The following is a 26,324-nucleotide window of genomic DNA, read 5'->3' as shown; positions in this document are numbered from 1 at the left end:
GGAGAGGGTAAAGTCAAACCTGGTGAAGAATAGGGCCCACCTGGCCTGACGCGGGTTCAGCCTCTACGCTGCTCGAATGTACTCTAGGTTCCGGTGGTCCGTCCAGACAAGGAATGGGTGTTGAGCACCCTCCAACCAGTGCCGCCATGCCTTCAGCGCCTTCTTGACGGCCAACAACTCACGATCCCCCACGTTGTAATTCCTTTCTGTGAGAGACAGCTTCCGTGAGTAGAAGGCGCATGGATGGAGTTTAGGCGGCGATCCAGTACGTTGGGAGAGAACAGCCCCTACTCCAACCTCGGAGGCGTCCACCTCCACAATGAAGGGCAGAGACGGGTCAGGGTGAGCGAGAACCGGTGCGTTCGTAAACCGTTCCTTGAGCACACGAAAGGCTTCGTTGGCCTCCCCAGTCCAGCGCAGCTGTCGAGGACCTCCCTTCAGGAGGGAGGTGAGAGGGGACACCATTGTGCTGAAACCCCTAATGAAGCGGCTGAAATAGTTGGCAAACCCTAGGAAGCACTGCACCGCCTTGATGTTGGCGGGAACAGGCCACGACCGTACTGCACTGACCCGCCGTTCTTCCATCTCCACTCCCACGGTGGATATCCGATAGCCCAGGAAGGAGACCGCCTGCTAGAAGAAAAGGCACTTCTCCGCCTTGGTGTACAGGTGATGCCATTTCAGCCTCTCCTAAACAAACCTGACATGAGAGACATGCTGCTCGCGTGTAGTGGAGTACACCAAGATGTCGTCTATGTACACCACTACAGAGCGCTCCAACATGTTTCTAAACACCTCATTAATTAAGGATTGGAACACAGAGGGTGCATTTGTCAGGCCGTAGGGCATTACCCTGTATTCGTAGTGCCCGGTGCTGGTGCTGAAGGCGGTCTTCCATTCATCGCCCTCTCCGGTAATCGATACAGGGGCGGAGACCTCCGTCCTTCTTCTTCACGAAAAAGAAGCTGGAAGAGGCCGGAGAAGTGGACGGACGGAGGAATCCTTGGGCCAGCGCCTCCTGGATGTAGACCTCCATGGCTTCGGTCTCTGCATGCGAGAGAGAGTAGATGTGCCCCCGCAGGAGGGTAGAACCAGGCAGTAGGTCGATAGTGCAGTCCCATGGGCGATGAGGGGGCAGGCACGTGGCACGAGTCTTCGAAAAAGCCACCTGTAGGTCCTGGTATTCCTCCGGGATATGGACGTGGGTGGTCTGGTCCGGACTTTCCAAGGAGGTAGCACAGATAGACACCGAGAGACACCTCCCCTGACACTCCTGCGACCAACCCAACAACCTCCTCTCTGTCCACGATATACTGGGGTTATGCAACTGTAACCAGGGGAGACTTAAAACTATGGGGTGTGCAGGAGAGTCTAAGATGAGGAATGTGATGCTTTCATGGTAGTTGTGATCCAACTGTGAGGGAAATGAGAATCGTGGTCTGGCTCACCAGTCCTGTTCCTAGGGGACGGTTGTCTAGGGCATGAACTGGGATAGGGGGTTGTAAAGGGACTAGAGGGATGCGTAATGATAAGGCACCTGAGTCCACTAGGGCAGGACTCAGTGGGGGACCAGGATAGTCCGGGAAGGTGACAGGGAGGAGGACGGGCTGGGTGGACAGAGAGGAGCAAGGCACGTCCACACCTACCTGTGAAGGTGCAGGAGCGCTCCTCGGCCTGTCGCTTCCTCGCCTGGTTCTCCTTCTGGGACAGGTGTTCCAGGGGTGGTCCGACTCCCCGCAGTAGGAGCAGAGACCCTGTTGACGGCGGCGTTGACGTTCCTCTGGGGGAAGGTCTGTTGTGCCCACCTCCATGGGCTCAGTCTCACTGGAGATTCCTGGAGATAATCCAGGCGGATGGCCATGGCGATGAGCTGGTCCAGCGTGAGGTCCTCATCGCGACAGGCCAGCTCGGTCTGGACGTCCGCCTGTAGCCCACTGCGGAAAACCGTCAACAGGACCTGGTCTTTCCAGCCAGTGGACGCAGCCACCATCCGGAAATCCAGAGCGAACTCAGACACTGTCCTGGACCCCTGGCGCAGATGGAGGAGACGCTCACCTCCCTCTCGGCCCTCTGTTGGGTAGTCGAAAACTGCACGGAAGAGTTGGGTGAAGCGCTCATAGGACTGTACTTCTGGACCGTCCCTCTCCCACACGGTGTGCGCACACTCCAGAGCCCGGCCTCTCAGCACTGAAATCACCAAGGCCACCTTGTCCCTCTCGGAGGCCGTCCCAGCATGACGTGCAAGGTGGAGGTCACACTGCAGGAGAAACCCCCTACAGTGAGCTGGGGTGCCATCAAACAGCTCGGGGAGGGGCAGGTGGACGTTGCTGATCGGACCGGGTGATGTAGATGGTGGTGGGGTGGCTGGAACGACCGTGAGGAGCTGGGAAGGTAGAGGTGTAGCCTGCAGTTGGCGTACGGTCCGGATCACCTCTTCCATGGCAGTCCCGAGGTGCTCCAGGCACGAGTCATGCTGTAGGAGCTCCTACAGCGGAGAAGTCGGGATGTCCTGCTGCCTCCCGTTTTCTTGAGTCGGTCATTCTGTCATAAATGTATTTGTATTTGTATTTGTATTTATTATGGATCCCCATTTGCTGCTGCCAAAAACATTACAATACATTCATAACAAATTTCCTCAGGCCCCTACTCCACTACCACATATCTACAACACAAAATCCATGTGTACGTGTGTGTGTAAAGAGCGTATGTTATCATGTGTGTGTATGCATGTGTCTGTTCCTATGTTTGTGTTGCTTCACAGTCCCTGCTGTTCCATAAGGTGTATTTTTATCTTCTTTTTTTAAATCTGATTCTACTGCTTGCATCAGTTACCTGATGTGGAATAGAGTACCATGTAGTCATGGCTCTATGTAGTACTGTGCGCCTCCCATAGTCTGTTCTGGACTTGGGGACTGTGAAGAGACCTCTGGTGGCATGTCTTGTGGGGTATGCATGGGTGTCTGAGCTGTGTGCCAGTCGTTCAAACAGACAGCTCGGTGCTTTCAACATGTCAACACCTCTCACAAACACAAGCAGTGATGAAGTCCATCTCTCCTCCACTTTGAGCCAGGAGAGATTGACATGCATATTATTAATGTGACTCTCATGAGGACCACCACAGGAATGGAAGACCCAGAGTTACCTCTGCTGCAGAGGATAAGTTCATTAGAGTTACCAGCCTCAGAAATTGCAGCCCAAATAAATGCTATACAGAGTTCAAGTAACAGACCCGTCTCAACATCAACTGTTCAGAGGAAACTGTGTGAATCAGGCCTTCATGGTTGAATTGCTGCAAAGAAACCACTACTAAAGGACACCAGTAAGAAGAAGAGACTTGCTTGGGCAAAGAAACACGAGCAATGGACATTAGACCGGTGGAAATGTGTCCTTTGGTCTGGAGTCCAAATTTGAGATTTTTGGTTCCAACCGCTGTGTCTTTGTGAGACGCGGTGTGGATGATATCCGCATGTGTAGTTCCCACCGTAAAGCATGGAGGAGGAGGTGTTATGGTGTGGGGGTGCTTTGCTGGTGACACTGTCAGTGATTTATTTAGAATTCAAGGCACACTTAACCAGCATGGCTACCACAGCATTCAGCAGCAATTCGCCATCCCATCTGGTTTGGGCTTAGTGGGACTATCATTTGTTTTTCAACTGGACAATGACCCAACACAACTCCAGGCTGTGTAAGGGCTATTTTAACAAAAAGGAGAGTGATGGAGTGCTGCATCAGATGACCTGGCCTCCACAATCCCACGACCTCAACCAAATTGAGATGGTTTGGGATTAGTCGGACCACAGAGTGAAGGAAAAGCAGCCAACAAGTGCTCAGCATATGTGGGAACTCCTTCAAGACTGTTGGAAAAGCATTCCAGGTGAAGCTGGTTGAGAGAATGCCAAGAGTGTGCAAAGCTGTCATCAAGGCAAAGGGTGGCTATTTGAAGAATCTCAAATATAAAATATATTTTGATTTGTTTAACAATTTGTTGGTTACTACTTGATTCCATGTGTGTTATTTCATACTTTTGATGTCTTCACTATTATTCTACAATGTAAAAAATAGTAAAAATAAAGAAAAACCCTTGAATGAGTAGGTGTTCTAAAACTTTTGACCGGTAGTGTATTTCTAGCTTAAACTGACAGATTTTTATGGGGATTGTTTTATTAGGCTAACTCAATTTGCGCGGTGGAGAGGTTGCCTGCTTGTAACAGTGGAAGTGATAGCTCGTTTGACATCTCTTTCTTTCTCTGTCTCTCTATCTCTCTCTCTCTGTCATGCAGAAGCTGTTGGAGCTTTTCCAGAGTATGCCATAGATCAAACTCCCTCAGCTGCTGTTTCTAAATTAAATCCATCATGGCATTGATTAACCATCATCTGAAATGTCTCAAACTGCCAAGATACAAGAGCTACAACAACAACATGTCGACCAGAATAAATAAAAGAACATTTTTTAAATACACATACGATTCAATTGCAGGCTAGCCTTTGCAGTGAAATGTATCATGTTAAATCACAACTTAAAATAAGTCAATGTTTTCATGACTGCTGTAGAAATGGTTGTTTTCCATTCTAATATCCTTCTCTTGCAGAGAGAGAGAAAGCAATCCAGCTGTGTGGCCAGTAAGCAGTGCATTGTAGCAGATAGCCGAAGCCCTCTCTCCTCTACATTTAAAATGCTAATGTCATGCAATCCTCCCAGAAACACAGTGGCTAATGAGCAGGCCCACTGAATACAGTCGAGCCAAAGTAGTAATAATGACATAACGTAGGAAGCACACAAAGACGAAGGTGGGCTTTGTTGAACCACAACACTGCAGCAATGCACAGGACGACTGGTAATAGGTATAGCAAGGTCACACACACACACCTGCAGCCTCACTATGCCCTCCTACACACAATGTAGCAGCCTAAGCTTAAGCCTACTACATACTGCAGGCCTACATATTCACAAGGACAAATAGAAGCAGACAGACATACTAACTACTATGAGAAACAAGAGTATGTAGATAACAGGGTCTTTCAGACTAAATGTATGCAGCAGCTAAAGTTTTTCTCACACTTGTCATAAATCTGCCGTCACTACTAATGATAAATGATGCCTCTCTAGGCTATTTACAAAAGAAATAATCGAACTGAGATGAAAGAGTAATATGGATTGTCGGTCTGCATGCTTTTAGTTCCACGCTTTGCTCAATTGAAGGTATTTGAAAAGGCACAGGAGAATTCTCCTTGCCTCCCTCTTGGGGTGTTAATAAGCTTTCTTAGGGCCACCCATGATTTATACAGGCGTGAATGGGGCTTTCTCTAGGGGTTTCAAGGTTTTTTTGTTGCCAATTTTTATTTTTTCCAAAGGTGGCTTCATTCAGCCTCTGAAAGTGTAATTGGGTTTAGTTCATTTAAATGCTAATGTCCTGGGATCTGGAAATGACATACAGATATCACCTCACTGATTCTGAGAGACACCAGCTCGCCATTGACATAATGTCTACAGATTTGAATCAGGGCTCCTTAAAGCTCAGATAATTCAACAGAAGCATTCGTTCCGCCTACATTACACAGATATACTTGGCAATAAAACCAGCAAATAATATAATGTACTACGGTTGTGACGCGGTCAAAAATCATGGTGGTCTTCATCCATAACCGTCGGTTACACAGTTATACAATAATTGTGCCAGCCCTATAATGTACTGTAGTTAACAACATGTCAAATGGAGTTAAATGAGTGGTTCACTACTGGTTAAGTAAATCTCTATTTCTGATGTAAACGGTATGTTATAGAAGTGTGCAGACACTTTGTTTGCGATTTCACTTGTTTTTGAGAAACTTACTCCAGCCACAATATACTTTCTCATTGCTCATTGTGCATTGTGGGGGAGTTGAAAAAACATGAACAAAAGCTCCAAAACCACCCAAATACATCCTTTTAGAAACGGACACGCTATAGTGATGCAGGTCTTTAGATGTTGTACACATTAAATTGTGTCATTCCGAACTTTATCGCATGTTATATTTTTCTTATTTTGTTGCAACTCAAGCAATAACTCTCTGTCCAGTCTAGCAGCAGGCTTCATGGAGAATGGCACAGCTGTGTAGGGGAAACAGTTCAAGTCACACAAAATGGAATATAGCATTGCGGATAATGTCTAAAAGGACGTACAGTATTTGGGTGTTTTAGGAGCTGTTGTTGATGTTTTTTGGACGCCCCCACACTGCACAACGAGCAATTAGGAAGTCTATCATGGCTGGGGTAAGTTTCCCAAAAACAAGTGGAATTGAAAAAAGAAGTGGCTGCACCCTTCTATAGCAATACATTAACATAAAAATGGAAATGTACTTCAGAAATAGTGAACCAATTCTTTAATATTATATCTAGTAAGGGTTTCAAATTCTTACAATACATAGCATACATACATACACTCATCTAAATTCTCAGTCCATACAGTGTGTGACTCTCTCCAGCTGTATAGCATACCCTTATTGCTCTAAAGATTAAAGTGCCATTTCCAGGTAGCCAAACTAAAGTAAATGTCTCAGCATCATTCAGCACACTCAGCAAAGCCTATATGACCCAATGAGGACTGTCAGACATCCACATCTCTCATAGCTGAAAACCATTTCATCTGGGTCATCCACCAAGGCTAGAGGTCACTGACAAGACAGACCCCTCTCCTCCAGCAGCACCCTCTGTTCATACTTCACACTCGGCCGGCGGGTCGGGGAGAGTAGGTGGGTGTGATTACGTTCAGTGTGACGCCAACAACAGACGGAAGGGAAATAACCGTGGCAGGCAAGCAGTGTAAAGTGGTTATTGATAGAGGAGCAGGAGTTTGAGGAGGAACATGCTCTCTACTAGAGACAGATATGAGTCACACACACTGTGGGAGTTATTCACATGCAGGAGGGCTGGCTCTCTGTGTTTTCCCTCTGCCAGAAAACTGCTCAGCTCACATCAAAAGGCTTTCCACCCTATCTATGAAACCCTCAAAAGGCTGAATATCAGAGCGCTCCTCATTTCTCATCCCTGCAGATAAACAGCACACTTTAAAGAAGGCATCAGGTTTTGAAGAATGATTGCTACAAATTATCAACGAGATGGGTGCTGAATCAATATGCCACTAACCAAGCCTGCCTTGACTGCCTTGGGCCCTCGCCATCCTCAACACAAAGTAAAAGATCTGGGGGGAGAAAGACCTATAGTCTCAGGTATCACGACTTGGTAGTAAGTCATCCTTCCTGCTATGACTTTGATTGAACAATCAAACCTCTATGTGGACCGAGAAATGATTTCCCCTTGACGAGTCCCATCATTCATTAGACTAGACTGTGCTAACTGAACACTTAGTGTGTAAGGAAGGGTAAACGCAGTGTCTAAAAATATGTAACCGGCGTCCCTCCCATCCCTCCACAGCAGGTAGGTCAGGTGGCCCTGCTAATTACCTAGTGTTCCTAGCAGGGCATAATGGTGGCTGCCATCATCATTCACTAATCACTAGAGCATTTCAAACGCCTGATGACTTGCTGTTTTTAACTTTGCTTTTATATTAATGAACAGCAGTGCCTCAAAGACAAATATATAGCCGCAAGCTTCAGTTTTTGAATGAACGATTCTGATCAAAGATGGAAATAATCCTACTTTGAGTTCTTTAATGATGTTCCAAAGTTGTATTTCTCTCTTCTCTTTTAGCATTAGACTGAGATGGAGAGTTTGTTGTGTGCCGTGTAGCTCAGTTGGTAGAGCATGGCGCTTGCAACGCCAGGGTTGTGGGTTCGATTCCCACGGGGGGCCAGTATGGAAAATGTATGCACTCGCTAACTCTGGATAAGAGCGTCTGCTAAATGACTAAAATGTAAAATGTTATGTCACTTTAGTGAAGGAAGATGAGCAGAGTATTCTGAAGCCATCACAGCATAAATGACTAAGGGTGAGCTGGATGTTGGCTGAGTTCCCCAGCAAAAAAATGCAAAATTTAAAACATGAAAGATTGTAATCACACAGCTTGTCCCTGTGATTCACGACTTATAGAAAACATGCAAATCCCCTTTTCAACATACACGTCCTGATGACATACTACAACCACAATGGAAAGTGAACACCCACACCAATCCCACTAAATTCCAGAGCATTTTAACTGTGGACAAGCAACTACACTACACAAAGTGGTGATGGATTCCCCCTAAACAGTTAAGCTATACTGAAAGAAGGAAATAAATATTGCCACAAAGGGATGTTTTAAAGTATAAAAAGCTGTCCCAATGCCATGAGATCAAAGAGTAGCCTCTGATTATACTCTCCTCATCCCTAATTCACAGCCACATCTCTCATAACACAGTGATAGCACACGGCTGACAGCTCTCCTGCAGGTTAACATCCTGCACTAAAGGAACATTACCACAGGTTTAAACATCAGCTCACAGACATATTTCATACAGAGATGTCTGTGTGTCTTAAATAAAACATATTTTTTGCTACTTTCTGAGCCAAGTTACAAATCATGAAAACGGTTCACCTGGATTGCTATCTAAAAATCTGATCACAAAGCCTGTTTTATCCAAATTACTCCTGAACCATATTTTTTTATATTTTGAGATAGCATATGACATTTTCATTATCTTAAAATAGAAAAGCTACTGATAAAAGGTTTCCATTTGTACTGCTACAAAAATACACTAATGTTCCAGGAAGTAATACCATGCAATAACTGGGGTGCTAATTGTAAACTCTCAAACGAATTCCTACATTAATCAACTGTCAAACTGATTTCCTTGGGAGCGCGGCAGGCTGAGAGACTTGTCTAGAAACACCACAAGAGGCAGTAGAGAGAGTTCTCCAACCTTCAACACATCTTATCTTGGACACAACCCACTGCCAGAGGGCAACTGACTGTCCTTGGACATCAGTAGCCTACATGACTGGCTTGCAAATAAATGAAAGGACACATCATATATCATAAACAGCTATGTGTGACAGTAGCTTTTGAGGTGAAAACGGTTCTGTTCAAACATAACATTTGAATTAGGCTACTATGAAGACATCGCTTGCTTCTGTCATTCACAGGACCATAGCAGAATATAATTATCTTATCTTGATAAAGTGTACAGTGTACTGCTGTAAATAAGGTAATAGCCATTTATCTGAAAAAGCAGAGATCAAGCCTAGCCTTAGCAGATTCGCTTGTCAAAGTCGTTATAATCATCACCTTAGTCAGCTTGAGCAGAAAGGAAACAAGATCCCCATGAACAACCTCTCTCTTGGCTCTCTCTCATCCGCAAGAGTCCAATTTAGGATTCTCCTGCTGCTGCATGAATAGGATCTCAGCAGGCTGCTGCGACACAGTGTTTGTCCTTCAGCTCCTGTGGCACACATAAAACAGGAACGAGCAGAGGAGCACCCTCTCTGACGGCTGGGAGAGGGGAGAGGGTCAGGAGAAGGCAGGCCGCCAGGCGCCAGCCAGCCAGAACGTGGAGCGTGGAGTGAGCCCACCTGCTGGGGACCAAGGTGCCTCCAGAGCTGCACACCTTCCCCAGGCTCCCCAGGGGGCCCTTTTTAAACCAGACTAATCTAGGACAGAATGGCCATTTCCTAAGTGGAATTTCCAAATATGAATGTAACATCACAATGAAGTTGAAATGTAATTTGGTGATGAACTTGCTCATGATTTGAGACTACCCACTGGGCACAGACGTCAATGCAATGTCTGTTCCACATTGGTTCAACATAATTACATTGAAATTATGTGGAAACAACATTGATTCAACCAGTGTGTGCGCAGTGGGTATTATGTAAAACAACCCCAAAAACGTTGGTATTTTTTCATCTTCAAAATCAGTCATCATGTTACTGTATTCTAATTTACAGTCATCCTGAAACAAGATACACTAGACGACCAAAAGTATGTGGACACCTGCTCGTTGAACATCTCATTCCAAAATCATGGGACATTAATATGGAGTTGGTCCCCCCTTTGCTGCTATAACAGCCTCCACTCTTCTGGGAAGGCTTTCCACTAGATGTTGGAACATTGCTGTGGGGAATTGCTTCCATTCAGCCACAAGAGCATTAGTGAGGTCAGGCACTGACGTTGGGCGATAAGGCCCGCAGTCTGCGTTCCAATTCATCCCAATGGTGTTCGATGGGGTTGAGGTCAGGGCTCTGTGCAGGCCAGTCAAGGTCTTCCACACCGATCTCGACAATTCATTTCTGTATGGACCTCGCTTTGTGCATGGGGGCATTGTCATGCTGAAACAGGAAAGGGCCTTCCCCAAACTGTTGCCACAAAGTTGGAAGCACAGAATCGTCTAGAATGTCATTGTATGCTGTAGCGTTAAGATTTCCCTTCACTAGAACTAAGGGGCCTAGCCCGAACCATGAAAAACAGCCCCAGACCATTATTCCTCCTCCACCAAACTTTACAGTTGGCACTATGCATTCGGGCAGGTAGCGTTCTCCTGGCATTCACCAAACCCAGATTCGTCCGTCAGACTGCCAGATGGTGAAGTGTGATTCCTCACTCCAGAGAACGTGTTTCCACTGCTCCAGAGTCCAGTTTTACACCACTCCAGCCGACGCTTGGCATTGCGCATGGTGATTTTAGGATTGTGTGCGGCTGCGCGGTCATGGAAACCCATTTCATGAAGCTCCCGACTAACAGTTCTTATGCTGACGTTGCTTCCAGAGACAGTTTGGAACTCGGTAGTGAGTGTTGCAACCGAGGACAGACGATTTTTATGCACTAGGCGTTTCAGCACTCGGCGGTCCCGTTCGGTGAGCTTGTGTGGCCTACCACTTAACGGCTGAGCCGTTGTTGCTCCTAGACATTTCCACTTCACAATAACAGCACTTACAATTGACCGGGGCAGCTCTAGCAGGGCAGAAATTTGACGAACTGACTTGTTGGAAAGGTGGGATCCTATGACGGTGCCACGTTGAAAGTCACTGAGTTTTTCAGTAAGGCAATTCTACTGCCAATGTTTGTCTATGGAGACTGCATGGCTCTGTGCTCGATTTTAGACACCTGTCAGCAAATCCACTAATTTGAAGTGGTGTCCACATACTTTTGTATACATAGTGTATATGAATAAAACATGTATTGAGCTAAGACTGGCATCAAGCCCCTAAGCCAAAAATGTGAAACATGCTGTCATCAAGCTGTCATCTGTGTGTCATCTTTCAATTCTACAGTCTTGAAGCAGTTATAATTTGTACCAAGCCTGATTAAAGGACAATCAACATGTAATCAGAACATGGTTTTGTCTAATTTAAAGGCCAATTTCAGATTTAGTTGGGCTTGCTTTTATGTAGGCTTTCAAATATATTTCTATCAATATGCAACAGCATCAGACAGACCGGACACGAGTTGACTCCACTGAGCTTAGAAACCCTGACATGTCTCCTTGAGTTTCTATAGAACAATACACCAAAAATAATTACAGTGAGTGGGCTGTCTGTTCTGTCCTCTTGTATGGCTAGCTCTGGAACAGAGTGGTACACAACAGACAAAGGAAATCAACCCTAAGAGCATCAAAAGCAGACAGTTCTCATTAGCAGTCCATTTTGTGGCGCTGGTGTGTGTGCATGTGTGTGTGTGTGTGTGCGTGTGTGGTGCAGGACAGGTGTGTGTTTATGTATTGGTAAGATGATGATGAAACTCAGCTTTTAAAGTGGCACCTGGCATTTCCTCTCTATGTTATGATGATAAGACCAATAAACAAATAACAATAACCCTGTCATAATGACAAGAGAGAGATTACAAAACAAGTCGGTTTTCCCATTTGCATGAACACTTGTGTTATGACAGTGGTATTCTCTGAACCCACAACCAAATCAGCTAGCTGTCACGACAGACTATGACAGTAGTATTGTAACAACTATTTATGGTTACTGCACAACTACAGCATAGCCTACTGTAACAATTGCAATTAAATCTGTTTTTCAAAGGAGTCCAGTACAATCATTTCTGGTAAGAGTGTTTCACCTATTCATTAGGCACTCTATAACCTCCTAGCCAACACATAGAGATCAGGGGAAATCCAAGCTTTCGATCATAACTGTTATATCATGTCAATTCTGTATTATGCTGTAATGTAATTACACAATTACAATGAATCTCACATACAGTCAAGGGGGAGATTAAATTATTTTTGGACCAGTTGTGATCTGAAATTCACATGGTCTCTGTGTGTGTGTGTGTGTGTAAGAGAGAGAGAGGGAGAGAGAGGGAGAGAGAGGGAGAGAGAGGGAGAGAGAGGGAGAGAGAGAGAGAGAGAGAGAGAGAGAGAGAGAGAGAGAGAGAGAGAGAGAGGCATAGATCACCTTACAATTACACAAGTCAACAAAATATTTTCAGTGGCTAGGCTACTTTATCGCACAGCCTACTACGATTATGACAACATCTGAGGTAGATGTGGCCACAGAATGTATTTCTCCATATAACACCATAACTTAAAGATACAATTTTTGCAATAGATTTGTTCAGATTAGGTTTATATTCCCAGCATTTAAGCAAAGGAGAATGCAGAATTTATTGGATAATTAGACACATTTACCCGCATTAAAAGTGTGTCGAGCAGGCAGTTAAAAATACATATTGGTGAATTAGCTAACGTTAGTTGCAGATGATCAGCCTATCCCATGGCTGCTGTCTGCTCTCTTCAAAAGATGCTCTAGGAATAATGGACCAAAAAGCACCTTTCTTTTCGACACACCGGTAATGATAAATCTAAAATGTCTTTGTAGATAAATGAAGGCCACACTATCTTACCTGCTGAATTCAACGTATGTTCTTCGGTCGCTCAAGTCACCTCCCTTTCAGAATTGTGAAAGCTGATGATGGTTCCAAGACACTTGCACGGGATCAGATTACATCGAGAGAAAGCGGACCAGCCCCGGAATCTGCAAAATATAAGTACCAGTTGAAGCTGCCCCGGAACGTGTATAAAGACCCTACTGCAGTTCTCCCCATAAGGGTTCTCCCACAGTTTGTAAAACATCTGTGGTTCTCCCGTCGTTACCGTGGAGTGGCGGCAACCAGAGGCGATAGACTCAAACCCCACCCGACCACCGAGACGGAAAAGATAATGGAGAGAAAGAAAATAGCCTTACAAAGAGTACAGTGCGACCAAACAAAACACCATAATTGGGCATCCTATTTATTTTTGCTTGATCACAATTAATAGGCTATAGCAAATCTATAGCCAATCTATAGCCTAACAGAAATCACGCTTGGATGGGAGAAAAAAACATCTGAATCATATTTTCTGCACTTTTCAATTTACAAATCACTTTTATGGTAGTGACAAAAATGACTACAATGTTATTGTTGCATAATTGGATATGAGAGGTTATATATATATTTTAACCTAAGATAACCAGTCACATAACAGGGTGACATTTCTGTTTAAAAACGATCTTAAAGAGATTTCACTGAATGGGGAGTGAATGTATCTATAAGCCAGTAATTATTCCTAATGCATCAGTGTGCAGCTCCTTGAGTGATCATATTTAGCTAAATGACATTACATAACAGAAAGAGGAGGAGATTGGAAACCATCATACTTCATATTATGCAATAAAATCCATTAATCTTTGCCTCCAGTGGCAAGTTATGAAAGAATTACAGTGCCTTCAGAAAGTATTCACACCCCTTGACTTTTTCCACATTATTTGTTGTGATACAGCCTGAATTTAAAACGGATTAAATTGAGATTTTGTGTCACTGGCCTACACACAATACCCCATAATGTCAAAGTGGAATTATGTATGTAAACATTTTTACAAATTAATTAAAAATGAAAGCTGAGATGTCTTGAGTCAATAAGTATTCAATTCCTTTGTTATGGCATGCCTAAATAAGTTCAGGAGTAAAACTTTGCTTAACAAGTCACATAATAAGTTGCATGGACTCACTGTGTCCAATAATAGTATTTAACATGATTTTTTCATGACTACCTCATCTCTGTAAGGTTCCTCAGTCGAGCAGTGAATTTCAAAAACAGATTCAACCACAACGATCAGGGAGGTTTTCCAATGCCTCGCAAAGAAGGGCACCTATTGGTAGATGGATATAAATACAAATAGCAGACATTGAATAATTACACTTTGGATGGCATATCAATACACCCAGTCACTACAAAGATACAGGCGTCCTTCCTAACCTAATTGACAGAGTGAAAAGAAGGAAGCCTATACAGAATAAAAAATATTCCAAAACATGCATCCTGCTTATAATAAGGCATTCAAGTAAAACTGCAAACAATGTGGCAAAGAAATGAACTTTGTTTTGAATATGGGCATTATGTTTGGGGCAAATCCAACACACAACTGAGTACCACTCTTCATATTTTCAAGCATGGTGGTGGCATCGACAAGGACTAGGGAGTTTTTTGTTTATAAAAAGAAACAGAATAGAGCTAAGCACAGGCAAAATCCTAGAGGAAAACCTGGTTCAGTCTGCTTTCCAACAGACACTGGTTGACAAATTCACCATTCAGCAGGACAATAACCAAAAACACAAGGCCAAATATACACTGGAGTTGCTTACCAAGACAACATTGAATGTTCCTGAGTGGCCTACCTACAGTTTTGACTTAAGTCAGCTTGAAAGTCTATGGCAAGACACGAAAATGTCTTCACAGAGCATTAATAATTTTTTAAATTATCATGTGCAAATATTGTACAATGCTGATGTGCAAAGTTCTTAGAGACTTACCCAGAAGGACTCACAGCTGTAATCACTGTCAGGGGGTTGAATACTTACAGTATCAGTCAAAAGTTTGGACACACCTAATCATTCAAGGGTTTTTCTTTATTTTTACTATTTTCTACATTGTAGAATAATAGTGAAGACATCAAAACTATGAAATAACACATGGAATCATGTAGTAATCAAAAAAGTGTTAAACAAATCAAAATATATTTTAGATTTTAGATTCTTCAAAGTAGCCACCCTTTGCCTTGATGACAGCTTTGCACACTTGGCATTCTCTCAACCAGCTTCATGAGGAATGCTTATGGAAAAAGTAAAGGGGTGTGAATACTTTCTGAAGGCACTGTACAGTATATAAAGGGAGACTATGCAGTCAGAGGGACTACCCCTTTTTATGGTTAATATTATGTTGTGTGTGATTTGAACAAAGATTGCCATCTTAGTGAATCCTTTTATTTAGGAAACAGACAGACAGACAACACAAATTGCTGAAATGTTAAGCAATATTGAAATACAACCACCCATGAATCGTCCTGATAAGATCCTGTTCCCTTTAGTTCAGGTTGACGATGGCGCAGTACGATTGCCCAGACATATGTCCCAAAACAGACATAACAAATTGGCTTTCAATCATTCCTACAGTGATAAGGTAACTGTGACATTGGAATAAATATTTTAACCCCAGCATTTGGAAAGTATCAATTTTACAGGATGGAATTTATTTTCTGTGTTCAGTAAAAAGATTAATCTAAGCACCAGGCTGGTGACGCATTATGGGCAAAGCTACTGAATGTGCATATTTCACAGCAAATTAAACTATTACATGTTTAACGCTGCAGAAAGTCAGCGACATAAACACATTGCCTGAAATGTTGTTCCAAAACAAGAGCCTGACTAATGTAATTAGGAATATATGCTGAAGGCTATGAATTTATATTCATGCAGAAACTGTGAGGAAGTTCCTTTTGCAGTTATTCCCTCCAATTCCTAACAGCCTGGAGAACTACGGCACTGAGGAAATAAGAAAAGCTGCAACACTAAAGACAAGACTGGACAGGCTGCTTAGATGTCAATGCAATTAAGCTTAAATGCTTTTAGTACACTGAAACAACCTCTTTACACTCAATATATGCTTATCATATCAGTCTATAATTTTTATATCAAGACATTTGTCCAGTTGCATGGCAATTTCAAATTAGATTTCCATAAGTTGCAAATCATAAGGCCATTTTGCTTTTCTTCACAATGAGAGAGAGAGAGACTGGCTATTCCTGAGAGCCAGCTGAAAGGTGCATGATTAATGAATTCGCTCCTAATAAACATTGCCCAGCAGCTCTATCATCTCAGCTTAAATCAGTTTGAAAATAAATGTTGAGTTATTTCACATAAAAACATTTATCTATGTACATTTCACATTTGACTTGCACGTGAAATGAATTAATAAATGTGAATTGACACACCATACAGTGCTTAGAGAGTCAATCATTGCATTTTTTCAGAGCAGAGGCAAATAGACACTAACTTTTAAGGCAGATAAATATTTTCTTAAAAATAGGAAAACAAATGCTGATGTGCAAAGTTCTTAGAGACTTACCCAGAAGGACTCACAGCTGTAATCACTGTCAGGGGGTTGAATACTTACAGTATCAGTCAAAAGTTTGGACACACCTAATCATTCAAGGGTTTTTCTTTATTTTTACTATTTTCTACATTGTAGAATAATAGTGAAGACATCAAAACTATGAAATAACACATGGAATCATGTAGTAATCAAAAAAGTGTTAAACAAATCAAAATATATTTTAGATTCTTCAAAGTAGCCACCCTTTGCCTTGATGACAGCTTTGCACACTTGGCATTCTCTCAACCAGCTTCATGAGGAATGCTTATGGAAAAAGTAAAGGGGTGTGAATACTTTCTGAAGGCACTGTACAGTATATAAAGGGAGACTATGCAGTCAGAGGGACTACCCCTTTTTATGGTTAATATTATGTTGTGTGTGATTTGAACAAAGATTGCCATCTTAGTGAATCCTTTTATTTAGGAAACAGACAGACAGACAACACAAATTGCTGAAATGTTAAGCAATATTGAAATACAACCACCCATGAATCGTCCTGATAAGATCCTGTTCCCTTTAGTTCAGGTTGACGATGGCGCAGTACGATTGCCCAGACATATGTCCCAAAACAGACATAACAAATTGGCTTTCAATCATTCCTACAGTGATAAGGTAACTGTGACATTGGAATAAATATTTTAACCCCAGCATTTGGAAAGTATCAATTTTACAGGATGGAATTTATTTTCTGTGTTCAGTAAAAAGATTAATCTAAGCACCAGGCTGGTGACGCATTATGGGCAAAGCTACTGAATGTGCATATTTCACAGCAAATTAAACTATTACATGTTTAACGCTGCAGAAAGTCAGCGACATAAACACATTGCCTGAAATGTTGTTCCAAAACAAGAGCCTGACTAATGTAATTAGGAATATATGCTGAAGGCTATGAATTTATATTCATGCAGAAACTGTGAGGAAGTTCCTTTTGCAGTTATTCCCTCCAATTCCTAACAGCCTGGAGAACTACGGCACTGAGGAAATAAGAAAAGCTGCAACACTAAAGACAAGACTGGACAGGCTGCTTAGATGTCAATGCAATTAAGCTTAAATGCTTTTAGTACACTGAAACAACCTCTTTACACTCAATATATGCTTATCATATCAGTCTATACATTTTTATATTAAGACATTTGTCCAGTTGCATGGCAATTTCAAATTAGATTTCCATAAGTTGCAAATCATAAGGCCATTTTGCTTTTCTTCACAATGAGAGAGAGAGAGACTGGCTATTCCTGAGAGCCAGCTGAAAGGTGCATGATTAATGAATTCGCTCCTAATAAACATTGCCCAGCAGCTCTATCATCTCAGCTTAAATCAGTTTGAAAATAAATGTTGAGTTATTTCACATAAAAACATTTATCTATGTACATTTCACATTTGACTTGCACGTGAAATTAATTAATAAATGTGAATTGACACACCATACAGTGCTTAGAGAGTCAATCATTGCATTTTTTCAGAGCAGAGGCAAATAGACACTAACTTTTAAGGCAGATAAATATTTTCTTAAAAATAGGAAAACAAACCAATATATACAGTGGGGAGAACAAGTATTTGATACACTGCCGATTTTGCAGGTTTTCCTACTTACAAAGCATGTAGAGGTCTGTAATTTTTATCATAGGTACACTTCAACTGTGAGAGACGGAATCTAAAACAAAAATCCAGAAAATCACATTCTATGATTTTTAAGTAATTCATTTGCATTTTATTGCATGACATAAGTATTTGATCACCTACCAACCAGTAAGAATTCCAGCTCTCACAGACCTGTTAGTTTTTCTTTAAGAAGCCCTCCTGTTCTCCACTCATTACCTGTATTAACTGCACCTGTTTGAACTCGTTACCTGTATAAAAGGTGAAGGTGAGGGATCAGCCCAGAACTACACGGCAGGACCTGGTCAATGACCTGAAGAGAGCTGGGACCACAGTCTCAAAGAAAACCATTAGTAACACACTATGTCGTCATGGATTTAAATCCTGCAGCGCACGCAAGGTCCCCCTGCTCAAGCCAGCGCATGTCCAGGCCCGTCTGAAGTTTGCCAATGACCATCTGGATGATCCAGAGGAGGAATGGGAGAAGGTCATGTGGTCTGATGAGACAAAAATATAGCTTTTTGGTCTAAACTCCACTCGCCGTGTTTGGAGGAAGAAGAAGGATGAGTACAACCCCAAGAACACCATCCCAACCGTGAAGCATGGAGGTGGAAACATCATTCTTTGGGGATGCTTTTCTGCAAAGGGGACAGGACAACTGCACTGTATTTAGGGGAGGATGGATGGGGCCATGTATCGCGAGATCTTGGCCAACAACCTCCTTCCCTCAGTAAGAGCATTGAAGATGGGTCGTGGCTGGGTCTTCCAGCATGACAACGACCCGAAACACACAGCCAGGGCAACTAAGGAGTGGCTCCGTAAGAAGCATCTCAAGGTCCTGGAGTGGCCTAGCCAGTCTCCAGACCTGAACCCAATAGAACATCTTTGGAGGGAGCTGAAAGTCCGTATTGCCCAGCGACAGCAACAGTCCTGAAACCTGAAGGATCTGGAGGTCTGTATGGAGGAGTGGGCCAAAATCCCTGCTGCAGTGTGTGCAAACCTGGTCAAGACCTACAGGAAACGTATGATCTCTGTAATTGCAAACAAAGGTTTCTGTACCAAATATTAAGTTCTGCTTTTGTGATGTATCAAATACTTATGTCATGCAATAAAATGTAAATTAATTACTTAAAAATCATACAATGTGATTTTCTGGATTTTTGTTTTAGATTCCGTCTCCTGCAAAATCGGCAGTGTATCAAATACTTGTTCTCCCCACTGTTTTATATTTCCAAGCTCAAAACCCTGGTATTACACATATTTAAAAAAATCTACATTTGCTATCATTATTACTGGTGGAAAAAGTGCAATAATGAATCAATTTTCAAACCGGCTAATTGTGAACTACAGAGTTTATGAGACCTGTGGGTATTCAGGCTTGCTCCAGTTCCACGAGTACTCCATCACAGTCTTTTGGGTGGAGGAACATGACAGGTTTCCCATGAGCACCTATCCGTGGTTCAGCTGACAGGGTTCTTATGTTCCTAGCCTTCAGATCCACTATCGCCGCATTGATATCATCAACCTGAAATCACAAAAATAACATACAATATGATTACATTAGAGAACCGACAAGGAGATAAGGATAGAGTGAGTGAATACAGCCCATTCATGTGGGCTGAACAGCACATGCAGCATTGCTAAGACTGACTCACCTCAATGCAGATATGGTGCATCCCACCAGATTTGTTCTTCTGTAGGAAGCCTGCAATGGGGCTCTTCTCCCCGAGTGGGTGCAGCAGTTCCAGCTTGGTGTTACCCAGCTCCACAAAGACAGTGTAGACTCCATGCTCAGGAAGGGGAACTTTATCGCTGACCTGAGCCCCCAGCACATCTCTGTAAAGAGCAGTGGCTTTCTCCATGTCTGGTACAGCTATAGCAATGTGATTCAGCCTTCCCAGTTTCCAGACAGATCCTGGAATACCTTGGCAGAGTGGTGTTGAGGTTGAAAGTGTCCTCAGCATTGGAGAACAAGTGTGACGAACACACTTTGAGAGACCTGTAACTAAAGAAACAGAGTGTTTAGTTCTGCCATACTGCCAAACCGTTTTTTTTTCTCCTCCGGAGTACGGATCATGTTTGATTGAATATGCTACCTGGATAAGTCAAGTAGCTAGCAACAGGGAACACTTGCTAAAAGTAATTCTGCACTAACAACGGTGGATCTAGCTTCTTTTGTTGTGTAGCCCGAGATAAAAACGTCTAAAGAGACTGTTTCTGACATGTGAAACACTATTTATAACCTGACGTTAGCAAGCTGGCTAACAACAACAGATAGTTACTAGATATCTATACTTACATGCAACCTTCAACACGGACGCCGCCATATTTTCGAAGATTCGTGCAACGTAGGATAGCGAATCGGTTTGAATGTCAAGACAATGGGATAGAGCACACGTATATTGCTTTTCAATTAAAAACGTATGTTGCACTTGTAAATACAGTTATTTGGGATATGAATGTTGTCTATCCAGCTAGCTAAATCTAAACCGGACCTGCTATCCGGATCTTTGTAGCACAACAGAGGTTTGTTTCCGGGGGGAGCATATTTTCTTGTTACACACATGTTCCCATGTGAGGGAAAAACGATGGCTACCGGGGAAATAGGTAACACGTTGGAGAGCTGTTTAAACCTACTAAACATAAAAACTGCACATCCAGAAAATTTTCTTAGGTAAGTGCAACATCTTTATAATAATATCCAGATATGTTTAACTTAAAATCAATTCACTCACTTGCTGCCATCGTTACACAATGCTAAGGCTAGCTAGCATCTAGCAAGCATTCCCTGTTTGGATAGCTAGTTAGCTAGAACACGTCATCAAATATTCTTAAAGATAGCCCAGCAGCACCGATAAACTTGATTCTAATAATTTAGCTACCCATGATTAGTTGAGCCAGGTGTGGGTACTGGGCTAGAACAAACCGATGCACACCCTGTGGGTTTTCAAAGCCAGGGTTGGTTGAAGAAGACTGCTACTAACCACTGTACTACTTGAAGAATGCTGTTAACAAACATTGCTAGTTGTATTCTTTCTTTGTGTGTATAGTCTTCAGGATGGAGTGGCAACAGACTTCACTTCTCTCACTAAGACCCTGTATGATTTACACAAAACCCATGAGCCAGAAGACTCAAAGGGAAGCCCTCTGGACCAGCTGGTGGTTGAGAACTTTGATGAGGAACAGATATGGCAGGAGCTGGAGCTCCAGAATACTGCAGTGCTGAAGCACTTTGAGACAGCAGTGAGTCAGGCTGCCTTGGATACAGCTCTGAGTATCCTGTTTAATGAAGAGGATGCTGACGAGGAGCCAGATGAAGGGGATGAACAAGATGGTGACGACATAGAAGAGGAGATGAGAGATGGGGATTTGGAAGATGGGGAAGGAGAAGAACCACCCATGCTTAAAACTGCTATGGATGCCTTGAGAGGGGATAACACAGACGAGGACTCTGATGTAGATTTTGATGTGGACGCATTAGAAAAACAAGCTAAACAGAAGAAATGCTCAGCGGGGAGAGAGTCAAAACCACTGGGTCCTCCATCAGAGGTTGATGACAGGTTCTTCAAGCTCTCAGAGATGGAGTCCTTTTTGGACGATATGGACAAAAGGGAGGGGAAGGAGGGGGATGATGATGTAGACTATTTCCAGGACTTGCCCTCTGGAGATGAAGATGAAGACATAGACCTCTTCGGTGAAAATGTTTCTTCCAAAGAAAACAAAAAGACAAGCACAGTATGTATCATATTGCTTTTCTCTCTGCCAGACCTAGCTACTGTTCAGCTACATGTGTTTGGTGTTTCTGGTCATTACTGTAGACCAACACACTGATTAAATTCCTATTAATGTACTATGTTCTTTCTGTAGCTGAAAAGTTCCAGGAATCTGAAGTACAAAGACTTCTTTGATGCTGTGGATGATGATCCTGCACAAACAGCTGACCAATCAGACGCAGAGGATGAGGACAACAGTATGGATGGGATGCAAGATGAAGATGATGATGAAGAAAATGAGTAAGTGGCTGATGCAGGAATCTCATATTAATGTCATGGTTGGAATTGCATCAATAGGGAATATAGGGGAGGGATATTCATTTTGTACTTAAGATACGTGTTGTGTTTGTTCCTTTGCTGTTTTAGGGACTTCGTTGAGGATGAAGAGTGCAGACAAGCCAAGGAGGCTTTGAAACGGGTGACCTTTAACCTACCTGGAGAAAGTGACGACAGTGAGGGAGAAGAGATGGCGGACATCTTTGGAGGAAAGTCTCAAAATGCTACAAAACCTGAATCCAAATCATCCTTTGAGAAACGACAAGACAAGGCAAGCTTTTCCTCAAGGGTTGTTTCAGAATATCTAAATTGGGTTGGGTGTAATTTCATTTACTCTCATTTCATCTGCCGTATATAGAACTTTATGTAGCACACTAATGAAATGGTAAATTCTTACCTTACACAGATGGCTGAAAAGATCCAGGATTTGGAAAAGGCTGCCATGGGAGAGAAGCCATGGCAACTGACAGGAGAGGTGTCTGCTCAGACTCGTCCAGAGAACAGCCTTCTGGAGGTGGATGTGGCATTTGACTCGGCCTCCAGGATGGGTACGTACCACATACTTGTCAGTCTGTTCAGTTTAGCTGTCATTCCTGTTGGAGATTATTTAGTATTTTACTTACTGCAAGTTTGTGTCGGCTGTGTGTGTGAGAGAGAGAGGGGGTTTGTTCAGTCAGGTAACATTTACTCTGTTTTCTCTCAGCCCCTGCTGTAACAGAGGAAACCACTTTGCAGCTGGAGGACATCATCAAGCAGAGAATTAAAGACCAGGTCAGTGTATAGCAACAAAACCAACGCATGCTCAACTATGGGGCAAAACAGACCGGGTTGGCTTAGATTGCTGACAACATTTAAACTATATGTCTCCAATGTTTATTGAAAACATACATTTGCACAATGAGAACTTGTCTTTCAAGTACATCGTCATAGCTGTTGGTTAGCTAGCTAGTGAATCTGAGCCATTTTAGCATAGACATGACATCAGTCAAAACACCTAAAAACAAGACATAGTATCAAGAACAAGATCAAACTAGCTGAGAAGAGTCACCTAAGATTCCCCACATGGCAGCTTCTTGTCAATGCTACAGTATCTGGCCCTTCAGAATCTCAACAACACACCAACGTCTGCACCATTGAATCGCATGGATCATTTTCGTGACGTTGTCAGCTAACGCGTCTTTAGAGACTGTTAACTCCATCTTGACAACAAACTGAACAACTATTCTCAGTTGGATCCAGCTGAATGTGTCATCATCGTTTCATTCTGAGTAAATGGGTGGAACAAATATAGGTCTATCCAGTATTTAGTTCCGATGTAACCGCATTGGCACATTTCAAAGGCAATTTTTATTTTCTGACATGTATTTTTTTCCAAGGTGTGGGATGATGTGGTGCGCAAGGAGAAGCCTAAGGAAGAGGTGTTTGAGTACAAGAAGAGGCTGACTCTGGACCATGAGAAGAGCAAGCTGAGCCTTGCAGAGGTTTATGAGCAAGAGTACCTCAAGCAGAATCAGGTAGTTATTCCATTATATTTTAGTGTGAACATACTTGGCTTTTCTCTATATTGCAATGAATGCATTTTTTGTTTGTTGAATTTATTATTTTTATTATTTCGATCTATTTCCCTTGTATTTCAGCAAAAGACAGAGGAAGAAGAAAACCCAGCCCATGTAGAAATTCAAAAGCTCATGGATTCTCTATTCCTTAAACTTGACGCTCTCTCTAACTTCCACTTCACACCCAAACCGGTGAGTTTTCCTGTCAATGTTTCCTTGTGCCCTGGACACTGCAAAACTGCAGCTGGCTCAAAACAAAGCAGCACGCCTTGCCCTTGCCCTTAACTGCAGACACAGAACTAACATCAACAACATGCATGATAGTCTTTCATGGTTGAGGAGAAATTGACTACTTCACTTCTAGTCTTTTTAAGAAACAGTTGTGTGTTGAAAATGCCTAACCACTTGTATAATCTATTTGCATACACTTCAAACAGACATACCCCACCAGACACACCACTATAGGTTTTTTCACGGTACCCAAACCAAAAACAGATTTAATGCGTCGCTCAGTTATGTATAGAACCATGTCATCGTGGAATGCTAAAAAGCAAGTTTAGCTTTAAAAAAACATTGTGTCACAGCGCCTCTCCTCTTTCTAAAGATCCAATTTAACTGTACTGTATATATGAATAGTGTGTAAGTAGTATTTTTGTCGTCTCTCTTTCCTATATATAACTCTTATTTTTAATGTAATATCTTATGATTTTCTTGTCTATTACTGTTCTGTACATGTCATGTATTTATACGTTTTATGTGGACCCCAGGAAGAGTAGCTGCTGCATGTGCAGTAGCTAATGGGGATCCTAATAAACTACATTTACATTTTAGTCATTTAGCAGACGCTCTTATCCAGAGCGACTTACAGGAGCAATTAGGGTTAAGTGCCTTGCTTAAGGGCACATCGACAGATTTTTCACCTAGACGGCTCGGGGATTAGAACCAGCGACCTTTCGGTTACTGGCACAACGCTCTTACCCACTAAGCTACCTGCCGCCCCTAACTAAACACTAGCATTTGCATGACAACCAGAATTTATGCTTGTCTTTAAAGATGGTATATTTAAGCAATAAGGCACAAGGGGGTGTGGTATATGGCCAATATACCACGGCTAAGGGCTGTTCTTATGCACGACGCAACGTGGAATGGCTGGATACAGCCCTTAGCCGTGGTTTATTGGCCATATACCACAAACCCCCAAGGTGCCTTGTTGCTATTATAAACTGGTTACCAACATAATTAGAACAGTAAAAATAAATGTTTTGTCATACACGTGGTATACAGTCTGATATACCAGGGCTTTCAGACAATCAGCATTCAGGGCTCGAACAACCCAGTTTATAATGAAGGATTTTGTACAAATGTGGAAACGCTTTTTGCACAATATTGATGTTTTTTTCTTTGTCATGCAGCCTGTTCCTGAAGTGAAAGTTGTCTCCAATCTGCCTTCTATTGCTATGGAGGAAGTCGCTCCAGTCAGTGCTAGTAATGCCACTCTATTGGCTCCAGAGGAAGTCAAGGTTTGTCATGCATACCTCTCCATAACATTTCATGAAGGCGTTATGGGAAATCATATTCTAGTAGAGGACACTGACGCATACAAAAGCATTCAAGGGTTGAAGACAACCAATGAACTACTGTGCTGTCCATCATAGTAGCCTTTTAGTAGATGCTTCTGAGGACAGGGTAACACCATTTCCTTTCTGATCTTAGGAGAAGAACAAGGCTGGCGACGTGCTGGGTGACTCTGAAAAGACCTCCACAGACAAGAAACGAGACAGACGCAAGAAGAAGAAGGTGAAGCGCATCAAGATCCAGGAGAAGGAGAAGAGACAGAAACTGAAGGAGGCTAACAGAACTGGAGAGAATAAGAAACAATCAAAGGCAGAGGTGGCAGAAAACCTCAAGAAACTCACAAAGGGAGGCAAAGCAACATTATTGAAGGTCAGTGTTTTCTTTCTCTCTGCATGTCTCGTTTTTTATATTTAGTTAACGTTGTCTTTCAAATACAAGCCCCTCCATTATATTTCTGTGTGAGCAATATAGACTGATAAGGCCATTGTGTGCTCCACACATTTTCATTTGTAAGTATTACAATAGCTAGGATTCAGCTGTCAGTCACACTTGCAAATAGTTTCTTAAAAATAGATGTTGAGCTTTTTTTATTTGTTCTCTGTTCAAGGATGAGGGGAAGGATAAAGCTCTCCGCTCCTCCTCTGCCTTCTTCTCCCAACTACAAGACCAAGTGAAGAGCCAGATCAAAGGAGCCAAGGACCCGGGCTCCAAGAAGAAGAAACACAAAGAAGTCTCAGCCAGCAAACTCAAGTTGTAAATTTACATTTACATTTTAGTCATTTAGCAGACGCTCTTATCCAGAGCGACTTACAGTTAGTGCATACATGTTTTTTTCGGGGGTTTTCCATACTGGCCCCCGTGGGAATTTAGATTGTTATGATGATGTATGTGTTATGATGATGCATATTTCTTTGTACAGATTTTTTAAACGAGAAAGCTGTAATTTATGTTAACCAGTGCTCACAAGTTTGTAATTTGCAATAATAAAAAAAGCAAGACTTGTCATTATGTAATTTATTCAGACTTTTTGTGACCAATTAGATTCACACTATTGATCTGTTCAGCTAATCGATCTGGGGCAGCAGGTGAAAAATCTGCTGATGTGCCCTTGGGCAAGGCACTCAACCATAATTTGCTCCAGGGGCCCCATACTACTATGGCTGACCCTGTAAAACGGGTGCCAAAGTCATTCCATGGAGGGCCTAGTGTCTGCTGGTTT

General features: G+C 42.6%; 2 protein-coding genes across 3 annotated transcripts; one reads left to right on the top strand and one right to left on the bottom strand.

Annotated features, from left to right (window-relative positions):
• Positions 1–19,207: 19,207 nt before the first annotated feature.
• LOC311128271 (methylmalonyl-CoA epimerase, mitochondrial-like) lies at positions 19,208–22,456 on the bottom strand. Of its 2 annotated transcripts, none has more exons than XM_084160327.1 (3): positions 22,372–22,456; positions 19,581–19,930; positions 19,208–19,450 (listed from the first exon to the last, which is right to left on the bottom strand). In XM_084160327.1, exons 2-3 carry the CDS (start codon positions 19,887–19,889, stop codon positions 19,298–19,300), a joined length of 462 nt encoding a protein of 153 aa, XP_084016453.1. In that variant the 5' UTR covers positions 19,890–19,930; positions 22,372–22,456; the 3' UTR covers positions 19,208–19,297. The 2 variants fall into 2 exon arrangements, with proteins under 2 accessions (XP_084016453.1, XP_084016454.1); XM_084160328.1 differs by lacking the exon at positions 22,372–22,456 and adding an exon at positions 20,225–20,354.
• LOC311128268 (U3 small nucleolar ribonucleoprotein MPP10-like) lies at positions 20,492–26,113 on the top strand. The gene is made up of 11 exons (XM_084160322.1): positions 20,492–20,599; positions 20,976–21,660; positions 21,793–21,938; positions 22,065–22,245; positions 22,381–22,522; positions 22,678–22,745; positions 23,351–23,488; positions 23,612–23,722; positions 24,943–25,050; positions 25,244–25,474; positions 25,713–26,113. Exons 1-11 carry the CDS (start codon positions 20,514–20,516, stop codon positions 25,860–25,862), a joined length of 2,046 nt encoding a protein of 681 aa, XP_084016448.1. The 5' UTR covers positions 20,492–20,513; the 3' UTR covers positions 25,863–26,113.
• Positions 26,114–26,324: the final 211 nt, after the last annotated feature.

The sequence above is a fragment of the Coregonus lavaretus genome (assembly GCF_964263955.1).
Source record: "Coregonus lavaretus genome assembly, chromosome: 4".
Lineage (NCBI taxonomy): Eukaryota > Metazoa > Chordata > Actinopteri > Salmoniformes > Salmonidae > Coregonus > Coregonus lavaretus.
The sequence above is the reverse complement of the archived record's forward strand: the minus strand, read 5'-3'. Positions and strand labels throughout refer to the sequence as shown.